Below are 21,909 nucleotides of genomic sequence, written 5' to 3'. Positions count from 1 at the left end.
GGTTTCTGGAGCTTTTCCGTGGGTTTCTGGCGCTTTGCTCCAGCTTTTCCGGGGGTGCTCTCAGGTTCTGTGCTTCACCTCCTTCAGCCGATGGCGGGGAGGGTTTGGGAGCAGGCAGAGGGGCTCGCTTCATTTGCTGCCCCACGTTCCCAGGCTAACGCAGCTCTAAGCGCGGTGTCCCTCTTGCCAAACAGCGTGCGGCGCCTGCCCGGGGTCTGCATGGGGCCGCGCAAGGAGGCTCTTGGGGCTTTCTGGGACTGCCAGGTTCAGGGATTACAGCCGTCCCCTGGGAAACTCAGCCTGGCTCACGTCAGGGAAAAACTACCCAGCCTCGGCTAAATAAGCAGCGGGAAGCTGCCGGAAATCTGTGGCAAAGGTAGAGCTTTGGATCGTGTGAGTAGAACGATGCTGGCTGTTCATTTCAAAGCATTGCACAACGCGGTGGAACAGTGACCCCTGTGTGCCTAGCGGGCTGTTGTGTTTGAACGCAAAGGCTGCGAGAAATAACAGTAAATCTTGGCAGATTTGCAAATCTTTAATATATTAAACAAAACATATCTGCTAGAAACGTTCTATTTATATAAAAATGCAAAAGACCCCTTTAAAGACATTTCTTTGGCATATTTTCCCCTCCCTCCCCCACGTATATTGCAGGAAGCTCTCTGTTGATATGTCATTTGCTCGTAATGTAAACAGACAAAAAAAAAGTGTAATTAATAATACAAAGCTTTTTATATAATACTGTCACAGTGCAGCAAGCATATATAACAACTCAGCATCAGCAAGACCACGTAGGCTGCATATTGACGTAAGGATTTAAATTGTATTAAATACCAGGCACAATAGAACATGTTTTTAAGCAGGCAGTTGGTCAGAGAAGCGTGGCAGAACTGCGGCAAACCCAGCGGTAATCCAGCCCTGCGGGACGAGGGGTCCAAAGAGGGAGGAGCTAGTTCTGAAGGGGAGAAAATTCTGCCATAAGTGCTATTGACTCCACCAACTTCTGGATCCCGCGGTCCCCTTGCCCATGGTGTACACGGAGGACTGGCCTGCGCGCCTCCTAAGCGCTTCTCAGTCCCTTGCTGATCCCTGTGACCCCCGTGGGAGGTAGGTAAAGATTGTTAAACCCATCTGCACGCACAGAAACTGAGGCGCAGGGAGGCTGAAGATGGCACAGGTCGCACGGCGGCTGGGCTCAGCACTGTGCAGGTACAGCACGGCCCCGGCTCAGCCCTGCGGTAAGGCACTGCTGGTGCCCGCACTGTGCTAAAACAGGCGTGGGGGCTGCCGGCCTGCCTGCGGGGTAAACCACCTCCTCTCGTTCTAGGAAACCTGTAAGCAACCCAAGACGCGATGTGGCAACGCTCCTAGAGCCTCCTGCAGCAAGTATGGCCCTTCTGTTTGCATGCTAGAAAAGGGGGAACTTGTTTTCAAATGGGGAAAAGTGAGCGCTTAGCCAGGTCCCAGCCCTTTGGACATCCCACGTGAATGGTCCACAGGAAGGTCCCTACCACCACCAACACATCTCCCTCACTAACATCTCCCTACCACCGCCACGGGCATCGTTCTCTCACCTCTCCCAGGGGCAGCCCCTGCCTCCGCAGAGCTCTTTCCTCCTGTCTTACACAGGACAGACTGCGAGGCCGTTAATTATGGGGCTGCCTGGTTGTTTTTTTTTTTTGGCTACGTAAGAGCAGAGCATGGCATCTTCTGAGTGTGCACAGCTGGGTTAAGGCTGAGGACCTGCTCTGGTGTCTGTGCCCAGGGTTGGGCTCTTTGGTTTGCTGGAGGCGATGGAGGATCCGCGTTCATCTGGCGGCCGGGCAGTGGTGCTGCTCCACCCGCCCCCAGTTTGCACAGGTTACCCCTGTGAGGGGCTGGGGGCACGTCCTTGCAATGATTTTCACGTCTGGCATCCAAATCGTGCAGGTATTGCCTTTTCTTGGACCGGTGGCTTCTCTTACCTTGTGCTTGCTTTGAAATATGGCTTTCACTTTGGCGACTGAGTAACCCACAGGGCTAAATACTGTCTCTTAAAAACACACGGATTAAAAAGGATTGCAGGTAAAAAACATTTCCAACTGAGATGCTTCTATCTGACTCGTTCAGAAAAAAAAAGCTCGTCTAGGCTGGGGCCGTGCAAGCGTCTGCAGGATGGCATCTTATGTAAAGGGCCCCTGGTGTGGTCCCCTCGGCCCCGGTGGGAATATTGCAGTCGTGGCACGAGCGGACTATTGCCAAAACCCCCGGGGGCACGCTCGCCCCATGGAGAACACTGGTAGGTAACACGGAGGCACTTGCGTCAGTTACGGCTCTGTCTATACATATATACATTCAATAATATAGAAATTTGAAAAATAGACATTTGTTTCCTCTGTATATTATAAAATAGCATTTAGGATCAGTCCGAAGTGACTTGCAGGAGCGATGAAAGCACGGCTGCCATTCAGGCTGCTGAAGAGCAACGCTTGCCTTTCACCTCGAGACCAGTGCTGCGGAAGGCCGGGGCCTCCCTGGGACGGACGGGCCCGGCGTCGCCCTCCGCCCGGCGGGCGAGCGAGAGCCGTGTGTGCCGCACGCCCGGTCCCGCGTAGTGCACGTAGCGACGCTCGCAGCCCCGCGAGGACGCCCCCGGCAGCTCCGGCCGCGGTTCCCGGAGCCGCCCGAGGAGGAACGCGCTCCAGGGCCGCGGCCGTCGGGTCCTTCCCCTCCCTTACACGGTGGTTTCGCTCTTCCAGAGGCCGGTCCTCATCCCGGCCACGCTGTCGGCGCTGGCGAGGTTGACGTCGTACTTGCTGCCCTTGAGGCCGCCGTTGTGGCTGGCCACGTTGAGCGGGTAGGACCGCCGCTTCGCCTCCTTCTCCACGGCGCCGGCCTGCCGCAGGTTGTCCCTGCTGGCGCTCCTCCGCCGCGCCTCGGCGAAGTCGGGGGCCCGCCGCCCGCCGTCGCTGCCTTCCGACTGGCTCGGCGCCGTCTCCCCTTCCTGGGGGGCCGGGGGCCGCGGCCCCGCGCGGCCGACGTTCAGGGGGCTGTTCCTGCTGCTGTGGTAGCTCTCCGAGTGGCTGTTGTGGACGCTCCCGCTCTCGCTGGAGGGCTGCTCCGAGGAAGGGCCCCGCAGCATTTTCAAGCGGTGGTGCTTGCCTTCCCGGTACTGCTTAGTTCTGCCCTTGTGGTTCCTGCGCCCGTGGAGGTTGCTGGCGTGCCGGCCCGCCCCGGCGCTCTTGCCGTCGGGCTCCGGCTCCTCGCAGGAGGCCGGCCGGGCCTCGGCCTGGCTCTGGGCCACGTGCAGGTTGGTGAGCTTGCAGCGGCCCGCGGCCGAGCCGGCGCTGCTGGGCGAGGAGGACGACTCCGCGGAGCGGGCCGCCTCCGGGTCGCACCCGATGAAGACCTGCGAGCCGCCCAAGGCCGCCGCGCCGGGGTGGACGTACGCCTGCATGGGCAGCGCGTCCCTGTAGGAGGGGCAGCAGGAGAACCAGGAGCCGAGCACGTCCCGGCGCCGCACGCAGTGGTGGACGAAGATGAAGAGCCCCAGCGCCACGGCCGTGACCCCGTAGAGGCAGCTGAAGATGATGTTCAGGTACCAGCGCTGGGACACGGCCACGGCCCCGAACGTCCACAGGGCGACGTACAAGGCGTGCGTGGTGACCAGCGCCCAGAGCTGCACTTTCAAGGAGTAGACGCCGTCCGCCTCGGGGCAGGAGGGCCCCGAGTTCAGCGTGACCGAGATGGACCCCGAGTCCGTCAGGAGGTCACCACCACCGCCCCCCAGCCTCGGCGGCGTCTCCAGCGGCTCGGGGACTTCTTTCTCGGGGGAAGGCCGGCACTGGAGGTTGAGCCCGGCGCAGAGGAAATACATCCAGGTGACGAGCAGAATGAAGGCAACGGGGACGTAGAAAGCGCCCAGGCTGGGCCGCCACACCAGCCAGCAGCTGTGAGGGAGAGAAGGGTTTTCCATCAGCAGAGCTGTGGCCGTGCACCGCGGCACCTCGGTGCTCAGCACCCTCCTCGTGGTGGCTGCAGCCGTGCCCCGGGACCTGCCTCCACCTCTCACGAGTGGCCGTCAGCCCAGCCGTCATTTTCCCAATAAATGGAGAGCCCCCAGGGAAGATCCCACCAACCCTCCCCAAACGTGCCCAGGTTCCCAGCGCGAGGGAGGAAGGCGGGGAGCGGCAGGACACCTACTAGGGGTTGTTGTCGTGGTAGTTGTGGATGTTGACGGCTGCCGTGATGCCGCAGATGATGAGCGGGATGCCGCCGGCGATCAGGTAGAACCTGCGAGGGGAGGAAGGAGGTCGCTGCACACCGGCACCGGGCATGTGGACGCGGGCTGGGCGGCAGCTTCTGGACAAACAGGAGCTGATATTGCCCAGCCCGGGGGGTCCCAGCAGGCGGTCGCGACAGGGGCAGGGGCAGCGCTGCTGCTGCCCCGCAAGGCTGGGGCAAGGGGACATCGGTACCGTAGCATGGGCCGAGGGGCCGGCTGCGCCGCGTCCCCGTCCGGCTGCCGGGGCGCCCTCCAGGTCACCTCCTTGTACAGAACCCGGGCCTTCACCGCCATCCACAGCAGCGTGGACAGGGAGGAGTAGTGCAAAATGATGCCGACCTGCGGGACGAGGCGCTACGGTCGGCACCGGGGGGGGGGAACGCTGCAGATGTGCCCGTGTCCCCCTGCGGTGAGCCTGTCGCGGAGGCACGTACCGCCTGGCAGACGATCAGGTAGCCGGTGAGGGTGATGCCCCCCGCGAACACGGCGGACGTCATGGCGATGTGGAAGCAGAGGTTAAGCAGCATGTGCCAGCACTTGCGCGTGATGTGGATGGTGCTGGAAGAGAGCAGAAGGGCAGCGGTGAGGCCGGAGAGGCTGTCCCCAGCGGGCTGGGCAGTCGCTGCGCACACGAGCAGGGAGCAGGGAGCTCCCGCGGCTGCCCACGCAGGCACAGCCCCGCCAGTCGTGGCCGAGGCCGGCTCCAAACACTCACCCGTGGTTGACGATGTAGGTGATGATGGTGGTGAAGAGGCAGAGCAGCAGCACGGCCGTGCAGGTGTACATGGCCGGGTGCAGCACCTCCATGGGGCCTCGCGCCTCGCTGGGGAAACCGCTCAGCTCCTGCAGGGCGCCCCGCAGCCCGTCAGACCCCGCTCCGCGCAGCCCCCCCCCGGCCCCAGCCCCCTTCTCCCCCACCTACCATGAGCACGGCCACGTTGCTGAGGTGCCGGCAGTGCAGGGAGGTGACGTTGGGCTCCCGGGCGGCCAGCTGGCAGCCCTCGGCGCTCCAGCCCCCCATGCCCCCCAGCACCTCGAAGTTCCAGTAGGCGGCCACGGGGTCCGCACCCTCCCCGGGGTGCCGCAGCGACACGGCCACCGGCTCCGTCAGGTTTCCGACGCCGCAGCCGTCTGCGATGGTGGAGGAACGGAGTGAGCAGGACAAGAAGCACCAGACACCCCTCTGCCTGCACCCCAAGGGACGGACACTGGTGACCACCACACGGGCACGTTGCCGCCCTTCTGTTGCCACCACCTCCCCGGGAGGACCCCCTTCGGGAGCACAGCCACCCCCCAGAGATGGCTCTGCTCTGCAGGAGCAGCAGGGAAAGCACCCCAGGAGCCCCCATCCCAGCGACCGGCAGCCCCCCTGACGCACAGCCCTTACACGTCCCAGCGTAGATGACCGGCGTGGCCACGCTGCGGCGCTTGCCGTCGTCCGCCAGGCGCGAGGAGTTGCCGGTGCTGCAGAAGAGCTTCCCGTTGCGGAAGACCAGCAGCTGCAGCTTGCAGTCGGCCAGCGGGGCCGGCGGGACGGGGCTGGCGAAGAGGCTGGGCGGCAGCTGGATGGAGGCCAGGGCGATGCTGTTCTGCGGGGCGCACGGGCACCGGTGAGCACCGGCCAGCCCCTCCCGAGGCCCCCCCCCCGGCCCCCAGGTGACCCGTACCTTGATGTGGAAGCTGGTCAGGGAGACGTTGGGGCGCCCCGTGGTGCAGCGCAGCCGCAGCTGCTGGTCGGGCTGGGGCTCGGCCACCCGCTCGGCCGGGGGGCTGCGCCCGGCGGGACCCCCGTCCTGCCGCTGGAAAGCCACGCAGCTCAGCCCCACGTAGCTCTCGGGCTTCACCACGTACGCCTCGAAAGCGATGTTGCGTGAGTTCTGCCAGTCATAGGGCAGCCGTCAGCCCCGGCACGGGCAGAGCCCCCCCCCGGCACGGGCAGAGCCCCCCACCCGCGCTCCGGCCGGGCTCACCACCGCCATGTGCTGGGAGTTGCTGCTGAGCGTGTGCGCGGCGATCTTCTCCAGGGAGCGCACGATGCTGGTGCACGCCTTCTCCTCCTTCTGCGACATCCACAGGATGTGGTCGTCCACCAGCATGATGTTGCTGGCCATCTCCACGATCACGTCTGTGAGCTGCGAGGAGAGCGGGCGGCGTCAGCCGCGGTTCGCTCCCGTTCAGCCATCCCCAGCAGCGAACACCCCAATTCACGCTTTTACCCCCAGAAAGCACCAGCAGGGCTGGGGAAGGCAGGGGACGGGAGCGGCGTTACCTGCTTGATCTGGTCCACATAGCCAATAAACTTCTCTATCATCTGGGCCACGTAGAGGACATCAACCATGTCCGAGAAGTTGGCAGCCTCCGCCGTGTAGACGCGCAGCTGGTGGGCCAGGGTCAGGGCGTTGGAGGCGTTGATGGGCATCTGCGGGGGGGGGACACGGTCACCGGCTGTGCCCGACCCCTCCCCGGCCAAACACAGCGGGGCCGAGCCCCCGGCTCACCAGCACGAAGGTGTAGAGCACGCGGGTGATGTCGTTGGTGTAGAGGCAGTGGGAGTAGTCGCCCTCCTCCCAGCGCCCCGCGCGGTCGCAGCGCCGGGACGCCTGCTTCTCCGCCGCCGGGCCCCCGCTCGCCGGCCCCGAGGCGAAGGGGTACTGCAGGCACGACTGGTAGGCGGTGATGCCCGCCAAGGTGCGGGGCCACCTGGACACACAGAGACGCCGTGACTGCGGGGCGATGCTCCCCAGAAAGCTGCCGTCCCCCTAATCCCAAATCCTGCTCGGCTCAGCACAGAAAAGGCGGGGGGGGGGGGGGGGGCACCGCTAATTTAAGCCACATTGACTGTACCAGTAATTTATATTCCGTAACGGCCCCGCTGAGGTTACGGCGGGCGCCCAGAGCCTTTCGTCTCGTGCCAGAGAAATTCCAACACCTCTGCTGCTGGAGCCGGGCTGCACTGCCGGCACGGGAAGCCCTTCAAAGGCGCTCGCGCTCCCTGCGGCCGCTAATTGCTACCAGACGCCTGGTCACCTGCGGGCCCCCGCCCGCGGCGAGCCCCCTGCCCCGGCACGCACCGCACACAGGGGGACGAGGAGGCCCTGCGCTACACACAGCCCCGTCCCCCGTGGCCACGCCGCCGCCGGTCCCTACCTGAAGTCCCCGCGGTTGTTGGTGACCCTCTCGGCAGGGCAGTAGGACGCGGAGGTCTCCAGCACCACGATCTCCACCTTCTTGCTGACGTTGCCCTGGGAGGTGGAGACGGCGCACTCCCACTCGCCGTTGGCGGAGACGTGGATGTTGGAGAGGATGAGCTCGCTGCGGGCAGAGGGGACGTGCCACCCATGTCCCACCCACGGCGCTCGGCACCCTCAAACCAGCGAGCCCCCCGGTGCCCCCATCCCCGTCCCGACCTGGTGATGAAGGTGCAGTCGTGGATGAGGCTCTCCTCCACGATGACGCCCGTGCGCTCGTCCTCCTCCACCGGCTCCCGGTTGTGGTACCAGCGGATCTGGGTGCTGTTGTCCAGGTAGGTGGCGGTGCACTGGAAGGGCAGCCGGTCGCCCTGGAAAACCACCTGGCGCAGCGACGGGATGAGGTGGTGGGTGTGCAGCTCCGGGGCGCCCGCTGCGGGGGGGACACAGGCGGCCGGGTGAGCCCCCCCCCCCCCCCCCCCCAAGCCCCGGCCGCGCCGCCCGCCCGCGCCCCGGCCCCCGCTCACCGCAGCGCAGCTGGCTGTCGCGCGCGCCGCGCAGCGGGACCGCGTGCACGTGCCGGGGGTAGACGCACAGCGTCCGGTCCGAGATCTGCGCCGAGCGGTTGCGGGCCCAGGGCAGCACCCAGCGCAGGTTGCAGTCGCACGTCAGGTACTCGGTGGCGAAGTCCCTGCAAGGGCCGGCGTCACGGGCGCTGCGGCTGGAGGCGGCGGCGCGGCCGTGCACGCAGCAGGAGGAGGGGATGCACCCTGCGCTCGCAGCCGGTGCCGGGTGCGCAGCTGGGCACGGGGACGGATTTGGTGACACGGGCTGCGTACTCACACGACTTTCAGCGAGGGGAGCTCGTCGAAGACACCGGGCGGGAGGCTGGAGAAAATGTTCCCTGACATGTTGCTGCAAGACAGGAAAGAAAGGTGGCATGGAGGGCACCGGGACCCCATGGAAACCTCTGGAAACCCAGGCCCCTCGCCATGGCCTGAGGCTCCTGGTGTCACCCGCTGCTCCAGGCGGGGCTCTGGGCTGTGCCCCAGACACCGGGAGGGGACCCAGGAGTCTGAGCCCCCTGCCACGGCCTGCTGACACGGGGCCCCCATCGCCCGATGCCGAGCGCAGAGGGCACAGTGGCTTTCGTCTGGCACTCGGTGGCCTCTCAGAGAGCGAGGAACGGGGCTGGCCGGGAGCCCCAGGGTGCCACTTACAGCCGGAGGAGGCTGGAGAGCCCCTGGAAGACGCTGGCGCTCAGGCAGCCGATGCGGTTGTTGGAGAGGTCCCTGCAAGGCAAGCGGAGGGGACATCAGCGCTGGGGACACCCCGCTGCCCCCGGCCCCCCTGGGCAGCCCTCGCAGGCACTTACAGGCGCTTGAGCTCGGGGAGGCCGAGGAAGGCACCAGGCCGCACCGTGCTGATCAGGTTGTTCTTGAGGTCCCTGCGGGGAGACGGGCACAGGCCTCAGGGCGCGTGGCTGGGGGGGCCTGTGCCATCATCCTGCCCCATCCCCGCGCAGCTCCGTGGGGTGTGAGCACGTCCCGTTCCTCCAGCAGCGCTCGCCAAATCCCTCCTCTTCCTCCTGCCCGCCTGGCCTCGCGCCCGGCACAGCCCCGGCTCCCGCCAGCAGCCTCCGGAGCGGCCCCGCAGCTCCGCTCCCGGCCAGGAGCCACGGCCAGGAGGAAAGCGTCGCTGGATTCGCATTACAAGGGAATTACCTCCCGGAGAACACGGCCACGCGAACTGCCGGCACGGCCACGCTGTTGCCAGCACACCACGGCCACGCTGCTGCCGCCATCACCCTCCCGGAGCAGAGAGGGGCTCCTCGGGGGGACGCAGCGGAGCCCCACACGCCCCACGGCTGCCGTCCCCTCCCGCAGAGCCGTCTCTGGAGCAGCCTTATCCCGGGCGCGTTATCGCCTGCATGCGGGATGAGCGCGCACCGCATTGTCTGCACGGCCTCACCCGGGCTCCGCAGCCCAGAGGAAGCTCGCTTGGGTCGTTGGCCTGATTGGAGGCGTGCATCTGATCAGACACATTCCAGGCGTGCGCCGGCACGGGGCGGCTGCCACCGCGGCGGGGACCCAGCGGTGGGGTGGCGCGCTCGGCTGCGGCACCCCCAGCCCGGCATGAACAAAAGTGTCCCACCGGCGTGCGGGGATGTCGGCCCAGCTCCGACTGGCTGCAGGATGGGTGCCAAGGGGCGTGCCAGGGGAGTGCGAGGGGTGTGCAGGAGCATGCAAGAGGAGTTCAGGGGCGTGCAGGGCGGCTCAGGTGAGGCAGGTACTGAAGGAACAGCTCCCCTCACCTGCGCCGCCGCCCGCGCCGTCCCCAAACACGCCCCAGCCGCCCGACCCCAGGACACCGGCCCCCCACAACCAGCCAAGCACAGCCCGCAGCAGCAGGGGGGACGCAGCAGGCCAGCCCCAAACGCTGCCAAAACGAAGCAGCCCCAGCTCTGGCCAGCATGCAGCCGGGGCCCCCGGTGAGGGATGGCACCCAGCAGGGACCAGGGCATGCAGCCGGCCCGTCAGGGAGCCCTCCTCGCTTCATCCCCGCCGGCCAGGCCCTGGGCTGCTGCTGCAGATTTGCGATAATCTGCAAATCCTCTCCCCGCACCGCGTTTGTTTGCCTTGGCATTTCCACTGGTCCTGAGCCCCTTCCTCCCCCTGCCTGGCACGGAGACGGGCTGAAGGTGTGAGAGCTGGGAGCGGCACCACGCGTGCACCGAGACCCCATCACCGTGTGTGCACCAGGACCCCCATTGCTGTGTGTGCGCGGGGCTGAGCCCGCAGCTGCACAGGCAGCACAGCAAAAACAGAGGGCTGCTCGCAGCCCGGTGCGGACGGACAGACGGACAGACTCCCTCCCCACAGCATCGACACCCCGGGAATCCCCCCGGGCCCACGGCCCCGTGCTCGCGGCACCAAGCAGAGCTGGGTCCTGTTTCCCCTCCCCGCGTGCCGTGTCTGTGCGGCGCCTTAGGCTTTCTTGGACCTTTCCCGGTGCTTTCATGTGCGGGACGTTAATAGCGGCTTTCAGCCGTGCTCCCCAGCCGCTGTTTACAGAGCACGGGATTGATTTACCGTGAAAGCCACTTTTCTCCTGGGCGCCCCTCGCTCCAGAGCCGCTCAGCGCAGGAGAGGGGCTCGCCCCCAGCAGCGCCCACCTCTCCTGGCTGCCTTCCCCCCAGGGCCACCGTGACCGTGGTGGCTGCTGTCACCCGGCCGAGCTCGGGGCCACCCCAAAAGCCACAGCCCGGGATGGGGCAGGCAAGGGACCCATCCTGGCCCAGCCCCAAGCCCTGCGTGGGGAAAGCAGCGGCCCCGGCGTGGGGCAGGGCGCTCCCAAGCGGGGCTGCGCTAATGAGGGCGGCCCCGGCTGCATACCGGCCCCGCTCACCCTCATTAATCTCATTAGGCCGTTACACATCAGCGGAGATGCCAAGCTGCCAGCCCCGAGGGGCGCTGCCCGTGGGGCTCCCCTGCACGCCGCGGAGGTGGCTGGGGGACCCTGGGAACAGCTCGGCCCCGACGGCCGCATCGCACCAGGTCCCAGCAGCGGGCACGGGGCCCCGGAGCCCCAGGAGCCAAGTGGGGGCCCCTGGCGCCCCCGCCACATCCCCGCCGTGCCAGCGCAGCCCCTCCACGGGGCACGTCTGTGCCGCGGCCCCGCACCGACCCGATGAGAACAATTAGGGCTGCTGTCGGGGGCAATCAGGCGAGGCGCGGCGTGACGCTGGCCGGCCCGAGGGACGGGGGGAGCGCGGCCCTCGGCCAACCCATCACGCTCCGAGCAGGGTTTGGTGCAGCGGAGGTGAGGGGAGGTTACACCGTGCTCACGCAGCGCGGGCTGGCTGCTTGCTCAGGGCTCCCGGAGCACGGAGGTGTTTAGGAGCCCTCCGGTGCCCAGGGGCTGCAGAGCTGGGGTCCCCGCGGGGAGCTGCCCCCGGCCCTGCCATGTCCCCTCCCGGGGCGCACCGTGCCCGCAGCGGCCTGGGCTGCTCCCTGCCCGCGCACGTTAATCCGCCCGTTAATGAGAGTTCGGTGCCAGGAGGAGGGAGGGAGGGAGGGAGGAAGGATGTGACCCCACGCTTCGAACCACAGCGGGGGGCAGGGGGGGGGGACTCGGCTGTGCAGGGACTCAGGCAGTGAAACTTGGGTCCCCAAACCAACTGCTTCGAACTAAGTCCCAAAACAGTGCCGTGGGGATTTCCGTGGCTTTAAAAATCCCCTATCGGCCCCAGCACCAGGCACCACGCACGCACCCTAACACAACCAAAAGGCAGTGCCACGCACAACTCACCCCAGTGCCATGCATTGTGCCCCCGCGCCCTGGCGAAGCAGCTGGGCTCTGCTGCTGGCCGGGGCAGGTGCACGCTGTGTAACTCGAACAAGATTCACGTTAATAAATGCTTCCTTGTTCAGGCTAATGAGATCCAGGCTGTGCTGGTCCCTGGGGAGCCGCCGTCGCCCCCGGCGAGACCCTCGGGTGGCTCCCCAAAGGAGCCGCATGGGGAGGGGGATGTCCCTGGCACCGCGTGCTGTAGGGCACATCCCTAGGGATGATGGGGGCACGATGCCCCGCAAGGACCCGGCAGCGGGGCCACCACCCTCCCGTGAAGGGACAGGGACCCTTGAGCTGTCCCCAGAGCAGGAGCCCACCCCCGGCCCCGGGGCCACCCCAGCCCTGCGGGCCCCATTTGGCTCGGGAATGCGCGAGCCCCTCGACGGGCCGCTGCGGGGAACAAAACGCCTTCAGTGCGCCCGTCCCTTCTGCATACCTACAGATCAAATCCATATGGGGGCCATAAATCTCCCCTTATTAAGGCTCCCACCATAGAGATGCCTTTCATGGAGAGATAAGAAAGTTGACTTTGTTCGGGGGGACAATGTCGCTTTTCATACCGGCCCCCATGGAGCGTGCCCCCCCCCCCGGTGCCTCCCGCCCCGACGTAGCTCCCAGGGACCCGGGGACGCCCGCGGGTGCCGGTGGCAAACCCAGCGCCTGGGGGGCAGCGCCCGGCCCCACCGGAGCACCCCGGGAGCGTCCCGCAGCGATTTTGGGAGCGTGGCCCAAGCTGCGCTGCTGGCACCAGGCTCCCGCCCGCCCTCGGCCCCCCCGCTCCTGCCCCAGCCCCCCGGGCACTCACAGCTTCTCCAGAGCCCGCAGCCCGAAGAAGGAGCCGTTCTCCAGCACCGTGATCTTGTTGTTGCTCAAGAGCCTGTGGGGAAGAGAGCACAGGGAGGGGGACAGGGACGGTGCCGTTATTCGACCTGCCACAGAGCCGCCGTGCGTGCCGAGCGCCCACGGGCTGGGGGGGGAGTGGGAAAAAATGGACCCATGGTAAGGTGCTGGTGACTCAGGCACAGGTTTTTAGGGCCAGCTGGTGACACAACAGCCCTGCACCCTTGTGGGGACACCATGCCGTGGTCTGTGTCATGGTGGCACCGGGCTGGAGGTCCCCAGGGCCGTGCCGGCTCTTGCCGCTTCGCTCCCATCACCTGCCTGGCCTCGTGTGCATGGACCTGCACACGGGGGTGATCCCCCCAAAACCTGCTCCGAGGGCCTCCAGGGGACCCCCTGGGGCTCCCCCAGCTCTTCCCCACGAGCACTCGGAGCTCACTGAGGTGCTCGGATGGCGCTGGGCACCCCCGACCCCGCTGCCCCGCGCCTCGCTCCCCGCCAGCCCCGCGGCGCGCACCGGTGAGAGGCAGAGGGAGAAAACGCGGCGGGGAGGGCGCCCTGGACACGGCGTCCGGGGGAGAGGAGCAGGAAAAAGGGCTCATTGACGGCCGCGCCGGGGCTGTTTACACACGGGCGGTTTCTGCAGCGGGGCTGAATGGCGGCTGTGTGCTGCGGGCAGGCCTGGCCCCGCGCTCCGGCCGCCCTCCTCCGAAAACCCAGCGAGCGGGCGGACGCCGCCGCCGGCATCCGGGTTTCCCTGGCCCCGTTCCCACGTTGTGGCCAGGACCCTGAGGCCCCCCAGCTCCCGGGGGGCTGTGGATGAACCCCCCCCACGGGCTCAGCCCCCCGTCCCACTCCCTGCCCTGCAGCACACGGCGGGATGGGGCCGCATCCTGTGCTAACGAGGAGCTGCCACCGGGCACCGCCGTGTCCACAGGGCCCCGTGACCCTGCCGGCCGTGGGGAGAGGAAGCGTCCTAGGCCACCAAATTGCTTCCACACGTGGCAGCGATGGGGCCACATCTCACCATCTCCTCCCCAGCACCGCAGCCCCAAGCACCCACACGGTGCCCAGCCCCGTGCCCCTGTGCCCAGCTCCCCCCCAGGAGCTCCCCCCAGGAGAGCCCGTGCAGCAGCCGCCAGCACTGGTGCCAGTCCACACCAGTAGCCCCAGAAAACTGGCCAGATGGGATGGCAGAGGGACCAGCAGCACCATTCCCGGGGCACGGCATGCTGCAGCCCCTCGCCACAACGTCAGCCGGGGGCTGTTGCTCAGGGACGGGCTGGCCCCAGCGGCTCCAGAAGGTTTTAATTCCAGCAGTAGCGGATTTCACAACCCAGCAAAGCCTCCGCGGGCTGTGCGCATGGGGATGTCTTGGGGGCTGCCCGATAAAGCAGGGATGGGGCAGCAGAAATCCCCCACTCAGGACCAGCCCTGCTGAAACACACTGTGCGTGCACCAGCACCCTGGGGCTCAGGTCCCCTCTGCTGTGTGCTCCACGTCCCAAGGGCGCAGCTTTGGCCAGGGGTTACAACCAGGGCTGAAGCACGGGGAGCAGGAGGATGGGTGTCTGCACAGGGGGGGCTCAGCACCGCTGGGAACACAGCCCCAGGCAGGACCTGAGCCCACCCGGGCCAACGCAGCCGCCCGGAGAGAGCCCCCGCGCCAGGAGATGCTCGCTTTGTTCTCCGGACCCCTGGGACCTTCGAGGCTTCTGCCATAAAAACAAAACTCCCCTCCTTAAAAGGCGAGGCGCAGGCAGGCCAAGATGAAATCAGCATCCTGTGTGATCTGCAGCCAGGCTGCGGGCCGGCCGCGCTCACGGCCGGGAAGGCAGAGGTGGGGCGGGGGCGCCCTCCCCTCGCCCACCAGGCGCTGCCCGGTGGAGCGAGCGCATTTGGGGACCCCCCCACCCTTTAGCTGGGTTCCCTGGGCATGAAACACATCTACCAGTAACTACGCGTGAGACCAGAGTCACGGAGCAGAAGAGTCCCCAAAATGCAGCCGATGAGTAACGGGGGGACGTGGGCACGGCACGATGATCTCCCTGCACCGCGGGCACTCGCCCCCTGCCCGCACGAGAACCCCGACACCTGCTCGGAGCCGGGGCTGCCACAGAAGCAGTGAGTCTCAGCTCCCCCACGATGAAGGGAAACCACTAAAACAAGCCCAAACCCCTCCCCAAAACCCAGGGGTCTGGACACAAACACCAGGTTGGGCGCGCTGCTGCTGGGCGCATTGTTCTCGCTTCGTGAAGGAAACGAGGTCCTCGACCAAACTGAATATTTGGCGCATGAAATTTGCAATTATGATGATTTGATTGAAAACTTGCTTCCTGAGGAAAATTTTCCAGCTAGCCACCCTCGTTCTTCTTTTCCCTGTCCCGCAGAAGCCAGCCCAGTCATGCTGCCCTGCCACAACCGACATCCGCAAACGCGCTTTTATTTTGCTTTCACTAATTTTTGCAGATACCGTGCTCTGCGATGGTTTGGTTTTGCTCAAGGAGCCCCACCAGGCTCCAGGGCACCCCGTGGCCCCCACGTTTGCAGTGACACAGCAGCGTGCGGGGGTCCCCGCAGCACCCGGTGGCACCAAATTAACCGAGACCCCCCCGGACGCGATGGGACGAAGGCGCACGAGGCCGGCAGGAGGGTGCCGGGCCGAGGGCTATTTCAGGGTTTCCGCTGCTGTCTGGAGGCAGGACGCAGAGCGCTACAGATGTTCCTGGGTTTGTTTGGCTGCAAGAAATTCCCCTCCTTATTCCAGCGAGGGGAGGAGGCGGCGGGAGGGCGAAGCAGCGGGTGACCCGGAGGAGCGCTCGCCCTGCGGCTGATGGCATCGGGGGGGCCCAGCTCTGGGACGGGATTTGGGGCAATACCCCTGCCCCGCGGCCGATGCTCGCCGAGTTCCTCGTGGCCAGCGGCGCAGGGGGGACGCGGTCCCCCCATGTCCCAGCTGTCTGTGGGGCTTGGCAGGCCATGAAAGCACAGCTTTGCTCCTCAAGAGCTTTGCTTTGGCTCCAGCCCAGGCTGGGACTCTTCACCTCCGAGCAGGGCGCGCAGGCAGACGCCGAGGCAGGAGACACCCCGAAACCTGGGCTTAAACAGCTCTGAGCGCACCGGAGCCACGTGCCCAGCACAGGAGCGATACAAAGCACTGGGCACATCGTGCTCACACAAAAACCTTAACGCCCTCACGCCTCTCCAGCACCCTCCTGCCCCAAAGGCTGCAGTCCCCATCCCTCCGTGGCAGCACCAGTGGCTCCGCAGCTGAATGGCTGCATCGTGCCCCGAAACACGCCACCGACACGGGACGACCCCACACCAACGTGGGACGCCCTGCCAAGGGGCACAATAATCGGCTAATTGAGCGGCGGCTGGAAAAGCCCCCTGGACAATGCGGGGATTACAAACCGGGGCGTGGAGTCAAACGCAAAGAGCAGGGAGGGGGTGGCGGGGTCTCACTGGGGAGCACCCTCCCACCCGCGAGGGGCTCAGCCTCTGCCCGGGGTCCCGCATCCTGTCCCCAGCCCGCTGAGTGTTGGGGGCACCCAGAGCCCGGAGGCGCGGCGATGGAGGAAGCCCTCTTCCTTTTTTTTTTTTTTTCTCCCCTCCTCATCTCAAAAAGAGGAGCCAAAAGCGAAAAAAACAAGATTGTTTTTTCAAGCGTGCTGGAATCCACTTGGATAAATAATGGCTCCAGAAACTGGGCTGCTGAAACAATAAACTTCCTATGTACCCAACCAAAAAAGGAGGCAGGAGACGTCGCTCCCCGCGGCCGGGCGCGCAGCAGAGAGGGAAACGCGAGCGGCGCGGAGGTTAATAACGGGGTGACGGCCGTGGGGGCGGGGAGGGCCAGCTATGCTTTGCTCGCCGAGCGCATTAATTTAAAGCATATGCTCGCAGCAGATACGGCGGAGGCTGTGCCCTGCGCAGAGCTCGGCGTTCGCAGGGATTTCAGGAGGAGCGGAGCGGGGGCCCCCGGCCGGCGAGGTGCTCTTCCCTCCCTGCAACGTCACGCCGGGCTATTTCGGACGGTGAAAATTATTGTCCCAACCCTCGGCTTTTGTTAGCGCAGGAAAAATAAGCCCCAGAGGGTGAAGCAGCCAGAGCTGGAGCGGCGTGAGTGTGGCCTGCGGGGCGAGGGGCACACGGGGAGGGCGAGAGCCTGCACTGAGCCCCCCGAAGCAGCCCGACGCGCTCCGGTGAGGGGCTCCCTGCAACCTCCCTGCTCGCAGCCATGGGAGCATCTGCGCCTCTGCAGTTCACGTCTCCAAACTCTCTCCACATCGCAAATGCCAGAAGCCTCCCTCTTTTTTTTTTTTTTTTTTCTTTTTTTTTTTTCCCCCCTCCCAGTGAATCAAGGCTGCAGCAGAGCCTGGACTCGCCGGCAGCGGCAGGGCTGGGATGCTGCGAGGCGCTGGGCAGGTCCCCTCGCCGTCACCTACACGGACACCGTGGGGTCCCCCAGGCCCCCACCGCTTCAAGGAGGGCAACAAAAATTTGGGGGGGAGGAAGGAAGAAAAAAACAAAAAACCTGCCCAATAAATACCGAATAAACGGCTGAAAAAGGTTTCAGAAAGAAACCATCTGCGGGGCTCAGGACAAACAGGCCTTGGAGAGGGGAGTTCAAGTAGAACTGGAAATTGGTCGTAAGTCAAAGCCCTCTATTCCCTGCAGACAATCTGTAATTTAGTGCAATCAAGCTGTGCACATAAATGAGGCCTGTGCTGGGATTCCACATCTGGAAGAGGTTTGGGCTCCTGCCCGTGTGACAGCGGGGCTGGCCGTGGCCAGCGCGGCTATCTGGGCCTGGGGAGGGACGCGGCGCTCTTTCCATGAGGCTATTAGCACGGGGTCAGCCGGGGGGAGGGCGTTGAACCTCGTTAGTGCACGTCTGCACAGCCCCAGCCCCTCATCGCCACACCGCAGGGACGTCCGGGGCTGCAGGGCATGACGTGCGGCCACCGCAGCACCCCGGGATGCCAAATGCCCCGGCCCCAAACTGGGGGAAGCCACAGCCCCGGGGCCCCGATGGAGTGGGACGCGCAGGGAGCACCACGACGGGATGAAGGCAGGTCTGAGGCCGGCACAGCCGCACGCAGCTCCGCAGGCACCAAGTCACAAAGGGGACGAGCTGGGGAGGTCGGCGTCGTTCCTTCCTCCCCGGGTGGCAGAGCACACACACGTTTGCTCAGGTTGCACGGGGGCATCGGGATGAGGAACATCCCGCCTGCTGAACCCCACACGTGTTCCCGGGCAGCACCGGAGCAAAGCAGCAGCTCCGCCACGAGGGAGGCCTTTTCCCTGTAACGACGTGGGCAGGGGGCTCCGTACCTGCAGCATCCCACCCCCAAGACGTTTCTTGGTAAGACTGCGGACCTGCGGGACGCTGCCTGCTGACGTTTAGGCAAGAAGCGCAGTGTCCTGTCTTGTTAGGCACCCACAGCTGGGATGGATGAGGGCGGCTGGTGCCCAGCACCCTGCTCCCAGGCCAGTGCAGCCCCCAGGGCACCCAGGCAGGGCTCCTGCCACCACGGCTGCCCCACACGGAGTTAATTCTCCAGCCCAGCATCTCTGGTTTTACCTCCCTGCAAAGCAGACACCCCACGAGGGGCCGAGGGAAGGGACAAGGAGTGGTGACTGGAAAACAGCCACGTCCCCATCCAGGGCAGCACAGGAGAGGCTGGAGCGGGAGCAAAACCGTCAGCGGAGCCGTGGCCGTGCCCAGCGCCCCCCGCCCCGTGCTGGCCGCGCTGCCAGCCAGCGCTTCTCGGTCACAGGGGGGTAAACAAGCAGCAGCTGCCACTGAGGCAGCCTTGGATTCCTCAGGGCAGGCCTAATAATTAAAGATAAATAAAGAAGTAAACCGAGAGTGTGGGAAAAAAACAAAAGCGAGGCAGAGCGAGAGACGCGCGGCGCGGACCTCCTCCCGCCGGGAACGTCCTCCTCTCGTGCGCGGAATTAGCGCCGCTCATTAGCGCGGACGCATTCCTGCTTCCAGGCCGGACCGGATGAAGCCTGGAGCCGGGGCTGTTTCGGAGCGTTACCCTGCACCGAACACGCCCGGGTGTGCTGCCCGTGGCCGGGGCAGCGCCGACGCCGAGCATCCCCGGGGTGCGCGGGAGCCCTGCTCAGAGCCGGGGTCGCGGGAGGCGGCTGTCCCCGGCAGGACGTCCCCAAGGCGCGTGCAGCCCGGGCCACGCCGCCTCCTCCTCTCCTGCCCGCACCCCAGTGGCTCCAGGAGACACTCACGAACCCGGAGCCTCTGGTTTTGATTGTCCCATCTGGAAAGGGTTTAGAATAAATCATGTTTACTGCGAGAGAGCAGAGCCCAGGGTCACCACATATTTGTAGGTTTCTGCCTACGCCTGTAGGTTTTATGTCACGTTTTAGTGGGATCGTGTAATGTCCTAATCCTGCTGCACGGTCACCCCAGCCCCGTGACCGCCCTCCTGGCACGGCGCCTCCAAAAATCCCCTTCCCTCTCAACCCCAACGCCGCAGGGTGCAGCCCGCAGCGCCCACCGGGAGCCACACCAGGCACTGGACTCGCGCTGGGCAGTGCCGTCGCGTTCGCTCCCGCTGAAGAAAGCCCAAGAGCAGGCAACGAGGCAGACACTTTTCCCAAACACGAGCTGGCAAAGGGCTCTGAAGTGCCCACAGGTATTTCCAATGAGCCGACACGTCAGAGGGCCCTAGGGAGAGAGAAATTCAGAGCAGAGCCAGCGCGAGAGACAGCACGAGCACAGAGCCCAGCCTCCACGCGCCCCTGCAGCCTCCCAGCACGAAGGCGAGGCCCTGCACGAACGTCACTCCTGCCGCTTCGGGATGCTTCACGCTTTTATTACGACTGTTGTGTTTCAGAGCACGCTCATGGTGCCCGCACGGCACAGCTGTGTTTCACAAACACACTGCACGTGCACTGCGGTGGGTCACCATCACGGCCACCCGACGGTCACAAAACGAACACCGCCGCCCCAAAGCGAAGCCTCTCCAGTGGCACACGTGGGACCAGGAGCCTCCTTGAAACCGGGAGTGCCTGGCACTGGCGGGACAAAAACGTGGCCAAGGGGGTGCGAGAGCAGACGGGACCATGAGCACCGCAGCTCCCCGGCCCCGAGCTCACCGCACCGCAGCGCTCCCCAAACCCTGCCGAGGGGCAGGAGGTGGCAGCCGGAGCCCCGGCTCCCCCAGGGACAAGGCTCTGGGCAAAAGCGACGTCCCCCTCTGCAGCGGCTGTGCCGTCCCTGCCCTCCAAGCCAGATTTTAATTCAAACATCTCCTCTGGAGTTATAAATAAACACCGTGACCCGCCGCCGCAGCGAGGAGGCGCGCAGGCTGCCAGCGCCTGCCCAGAGCCCCAAACCTCCCCGCGCTGAGTTTTTAGGAAGCAGGCGACGGCTGCAGACCCCTGCACAAAGCCAGAGCCCCTCGCTGCTTCTCAGCAAACGTTTCCAGCAAAAGCAGCCGCTTTCAAACAACAACATCCTCCCCCGGAGCTCGAAGCAGCCAGCGCTGCGCGGGGAAGCGGTGGGAGCCCCCCGCCTGGCTGCCCGGCCCGGGTCCCCTCGGAGCTCGCGGTGCCGCGAGCCCGGGGTTACACGGGGCAGGAAAAGGGCTTTTGTCGGGGCACATCTGGGGAAGGAGGGCAGCAGGGAGGCAGAGGAGGAGAGCAGGAGGGCAGCAGGGCAGGAGGGCAGCGCGGCGCCGCGGGGCGAGGGGCGCGGGTGGGCGCACGAGGGAGCGAACGCGGCCGGGACTCGGGGGGCCACGGGTGGGGGGCCACGGGCACCCCACGGCTCGGGGTGCCCCCGCTCCGCTCCCTTCGCCCCCCTCCTCCTCCTCCTCCTCCTCTTCTTCCTCCCCCCCAGCATCCGCCCCGGGGCACCGGGCGGGGCAGCTCCGGGGGTCGCTCCGGGGGTCCCCCCTTCTCCCACCCCCCCACCCCCGCGGGGACCCGGCGCCCCTTCCCCCGGTACTCACAGCGTGGCGGTGCCGTCGGGCAGCAGCCGCGGCTCGGGCGGCGCCGGGAGCCCCCCTCCGCTGCACAGCACCCGGCGGCGAGGCGCGGGGGGGCCGCTCGCCTTGTGCCGCTCCGCCGCGCACTTGCAGCCCAGGCTCTGCACCGGGCAGCCCCGCGACGCCGCCGCCGCCGCCGCCAGCAGCAGCAGCAGCAGCAGCGCCAGCGCCGCCGCCCCCCGCCACCGGCCCCGCATGGCCCCGGCACCGGGCACCGGGCTCCGGGCTCCGGCTCCGCGCCCGCCGCCGCCCCGCTCCCCGGGGCGGCTCCGGCGGCGCCTCCCCCGCTCGCCGCCCTCCGCCGCCGGCCCCGGCGCCTCCCCCGGCCCGCCCCCGCGCCGCCCCCGGCCCGCCCCGGCCACGGAGCCGGGAGGGCGCCCGGAGCCCCGGGGGCAGCGGGGATGGGGGCCGGGGGCAGAGGCGAGAGCCCCGTCCTCGTCCTGCGCCCGGAGGGCGAGGGGTGCTCCAAAGAGAGAGACGGAGCCCTGGGCAGGGTGGGGAGGGGACGGAGCTGGAGCCCTGGGCAGGGTGGGGAGGGACAGGGCTGGAGCCCCGGGCAGGGTGGGGAAGGGACAGCTGGAGCCCTGGGTACCAGTGGGGAGGGACACAGCTGGAGCCCCAGGCAGCGGTGGGGAGGGGACGGAGCTGGAGACCTGGGTACTGGTGGGGAGGGACAGGGCTGGAGCCCCGGGCAGGGTGGGGAAGGGACAGCTGGAGCCCTGGGCATACAGAGCACCCCCTGTCTGCACAGCCCCTGCTGTGACCCAGGGGTGACGAGCACCGGGTGCTGCAGCCCCACTCATCCCCCTGCCCGGAGGGGCTCTGCGACCCCCCTCGCCAGCCCCCTGCACTACCCCGATCGCCCCTGCCCAAACTCCTGCAGACACTGCATGTGCCTCCCTCCTGGCCCCGCTCCGCGGTGAGCGCTCGTCCCCGCTTGCTTCAAGGTTCTGCTTGCTTCAGTGGTTTTCACGCTAAGCTCAATATTTTTCTTCCTGCTCCCCCTCCCCTGCCCCGCTGCCTCTTGCTCTGCCCCCAGCTCCCTCTCCTCCCAGGGCCCATCTCCTCCACGGACACGGCTCGCTGGAGTTTTAATGAAAAGGGATCAAAAGCGTGCGATGAAGCCTTCAGGACACCCGCGCCAGGGAGCAGAGGAAGAGGGTCATGGAAAGAAGACAGGACGGGGCTCGGGGAATGCAGTTTCTCTCCAGGACCAATAGTTCCTGAGTGAGAAGAGAAATTGA

The 21,909-nt window shown here is 66.2% G+C and overlaps 1 protein-coding gene across 1 annotated transcript; it reads right to left on the bottom strand.

The window, feature by feature from the left end:
* Window positions 1-519: 519 nt before the first annotated feature.
* On the bottom strand, window positions 520-20,862 carry ADGRA2 (adhesion G protein-coupled receptor A2). The gene is made up of 19 exons (XM_040538091.1): window positions 20,630-20,862; window positions 12,611-12,682; window positions 8,828-8,899; window positions 8,673-8,744; window positions 8,296-8,367; window positions 7,980-8,143; window positions 7,672-7,885; window positions 7,412-7,576; window positions 6,763-6,964; window positions 6,534-6,683; window positions 6,235-6,396; window positions 5,932-6,141; window positions 5,652-5,853; window positions 5,187-5,395; window positions 4,980-5,107; window positions 4,699-4,822; window positions 4,458-4,603; window positions 4,183-4,272; window positions 520-3,929 (listed from the first exon to the last, which is right to left on the bottom strand). The coding sequence occupies exons 1-19, from the start codon at window positions 20,860-20,862 to the stop codon at window positions 2,714-2,716; spliced, it is 3,903 nt and encodes a 1,300-aa protein (XP_040394025.1). The 3' UTR covers window positions 520-2,713.
* Window positions 20,863-21,909: the final 1,047 nt, after the last annotated feature.

The sequence above is a fragment of the Cygnus olor genome, chromosome 27 (genome assembly GCF_009769625.2).
Source record: "Cygnus olor isolate bCygOlo1 chromosome 27, bCygOlo1.pri.v2, whole genome shotgun sequence".
In the NCBI taxonomy this organism is placed as follows: domain Eukaryota; kingdom Metazoa; phylum Chordata; class Aves; order Anseriformes; family Anatidae; genus Cygnus; species Cygnus olor.
This window is presented reverse-complemented; position numbering and strand designations above follow the sequence as displayed.

Bases quoted from the DNA above. Each gene is read 5' to 3' on its own strand.
- ADGRA2 (XM_040538091.1), bottom strand. From the start codon at position 20,862: ATGCGGGGCCGGTGGCGGGGGGCGGCGGCGCTGGCGCTGCTGCTGCTG. The intron at 6,965-7,411 runs GTAGGGACCGGC...CTGTGTGTCCAG, and splicing joins AACAACCGCGGGGACTTCAG to GTGGCCCCGCACCTTGGCGG. The intron at 5,396-5,651 runs GTAAGGGCTGTG...CCACCATCGCAG, and splicing joins GGTCATCTACGCTGGGACGT to ACGGCTGCGGCGTCGGAAAC.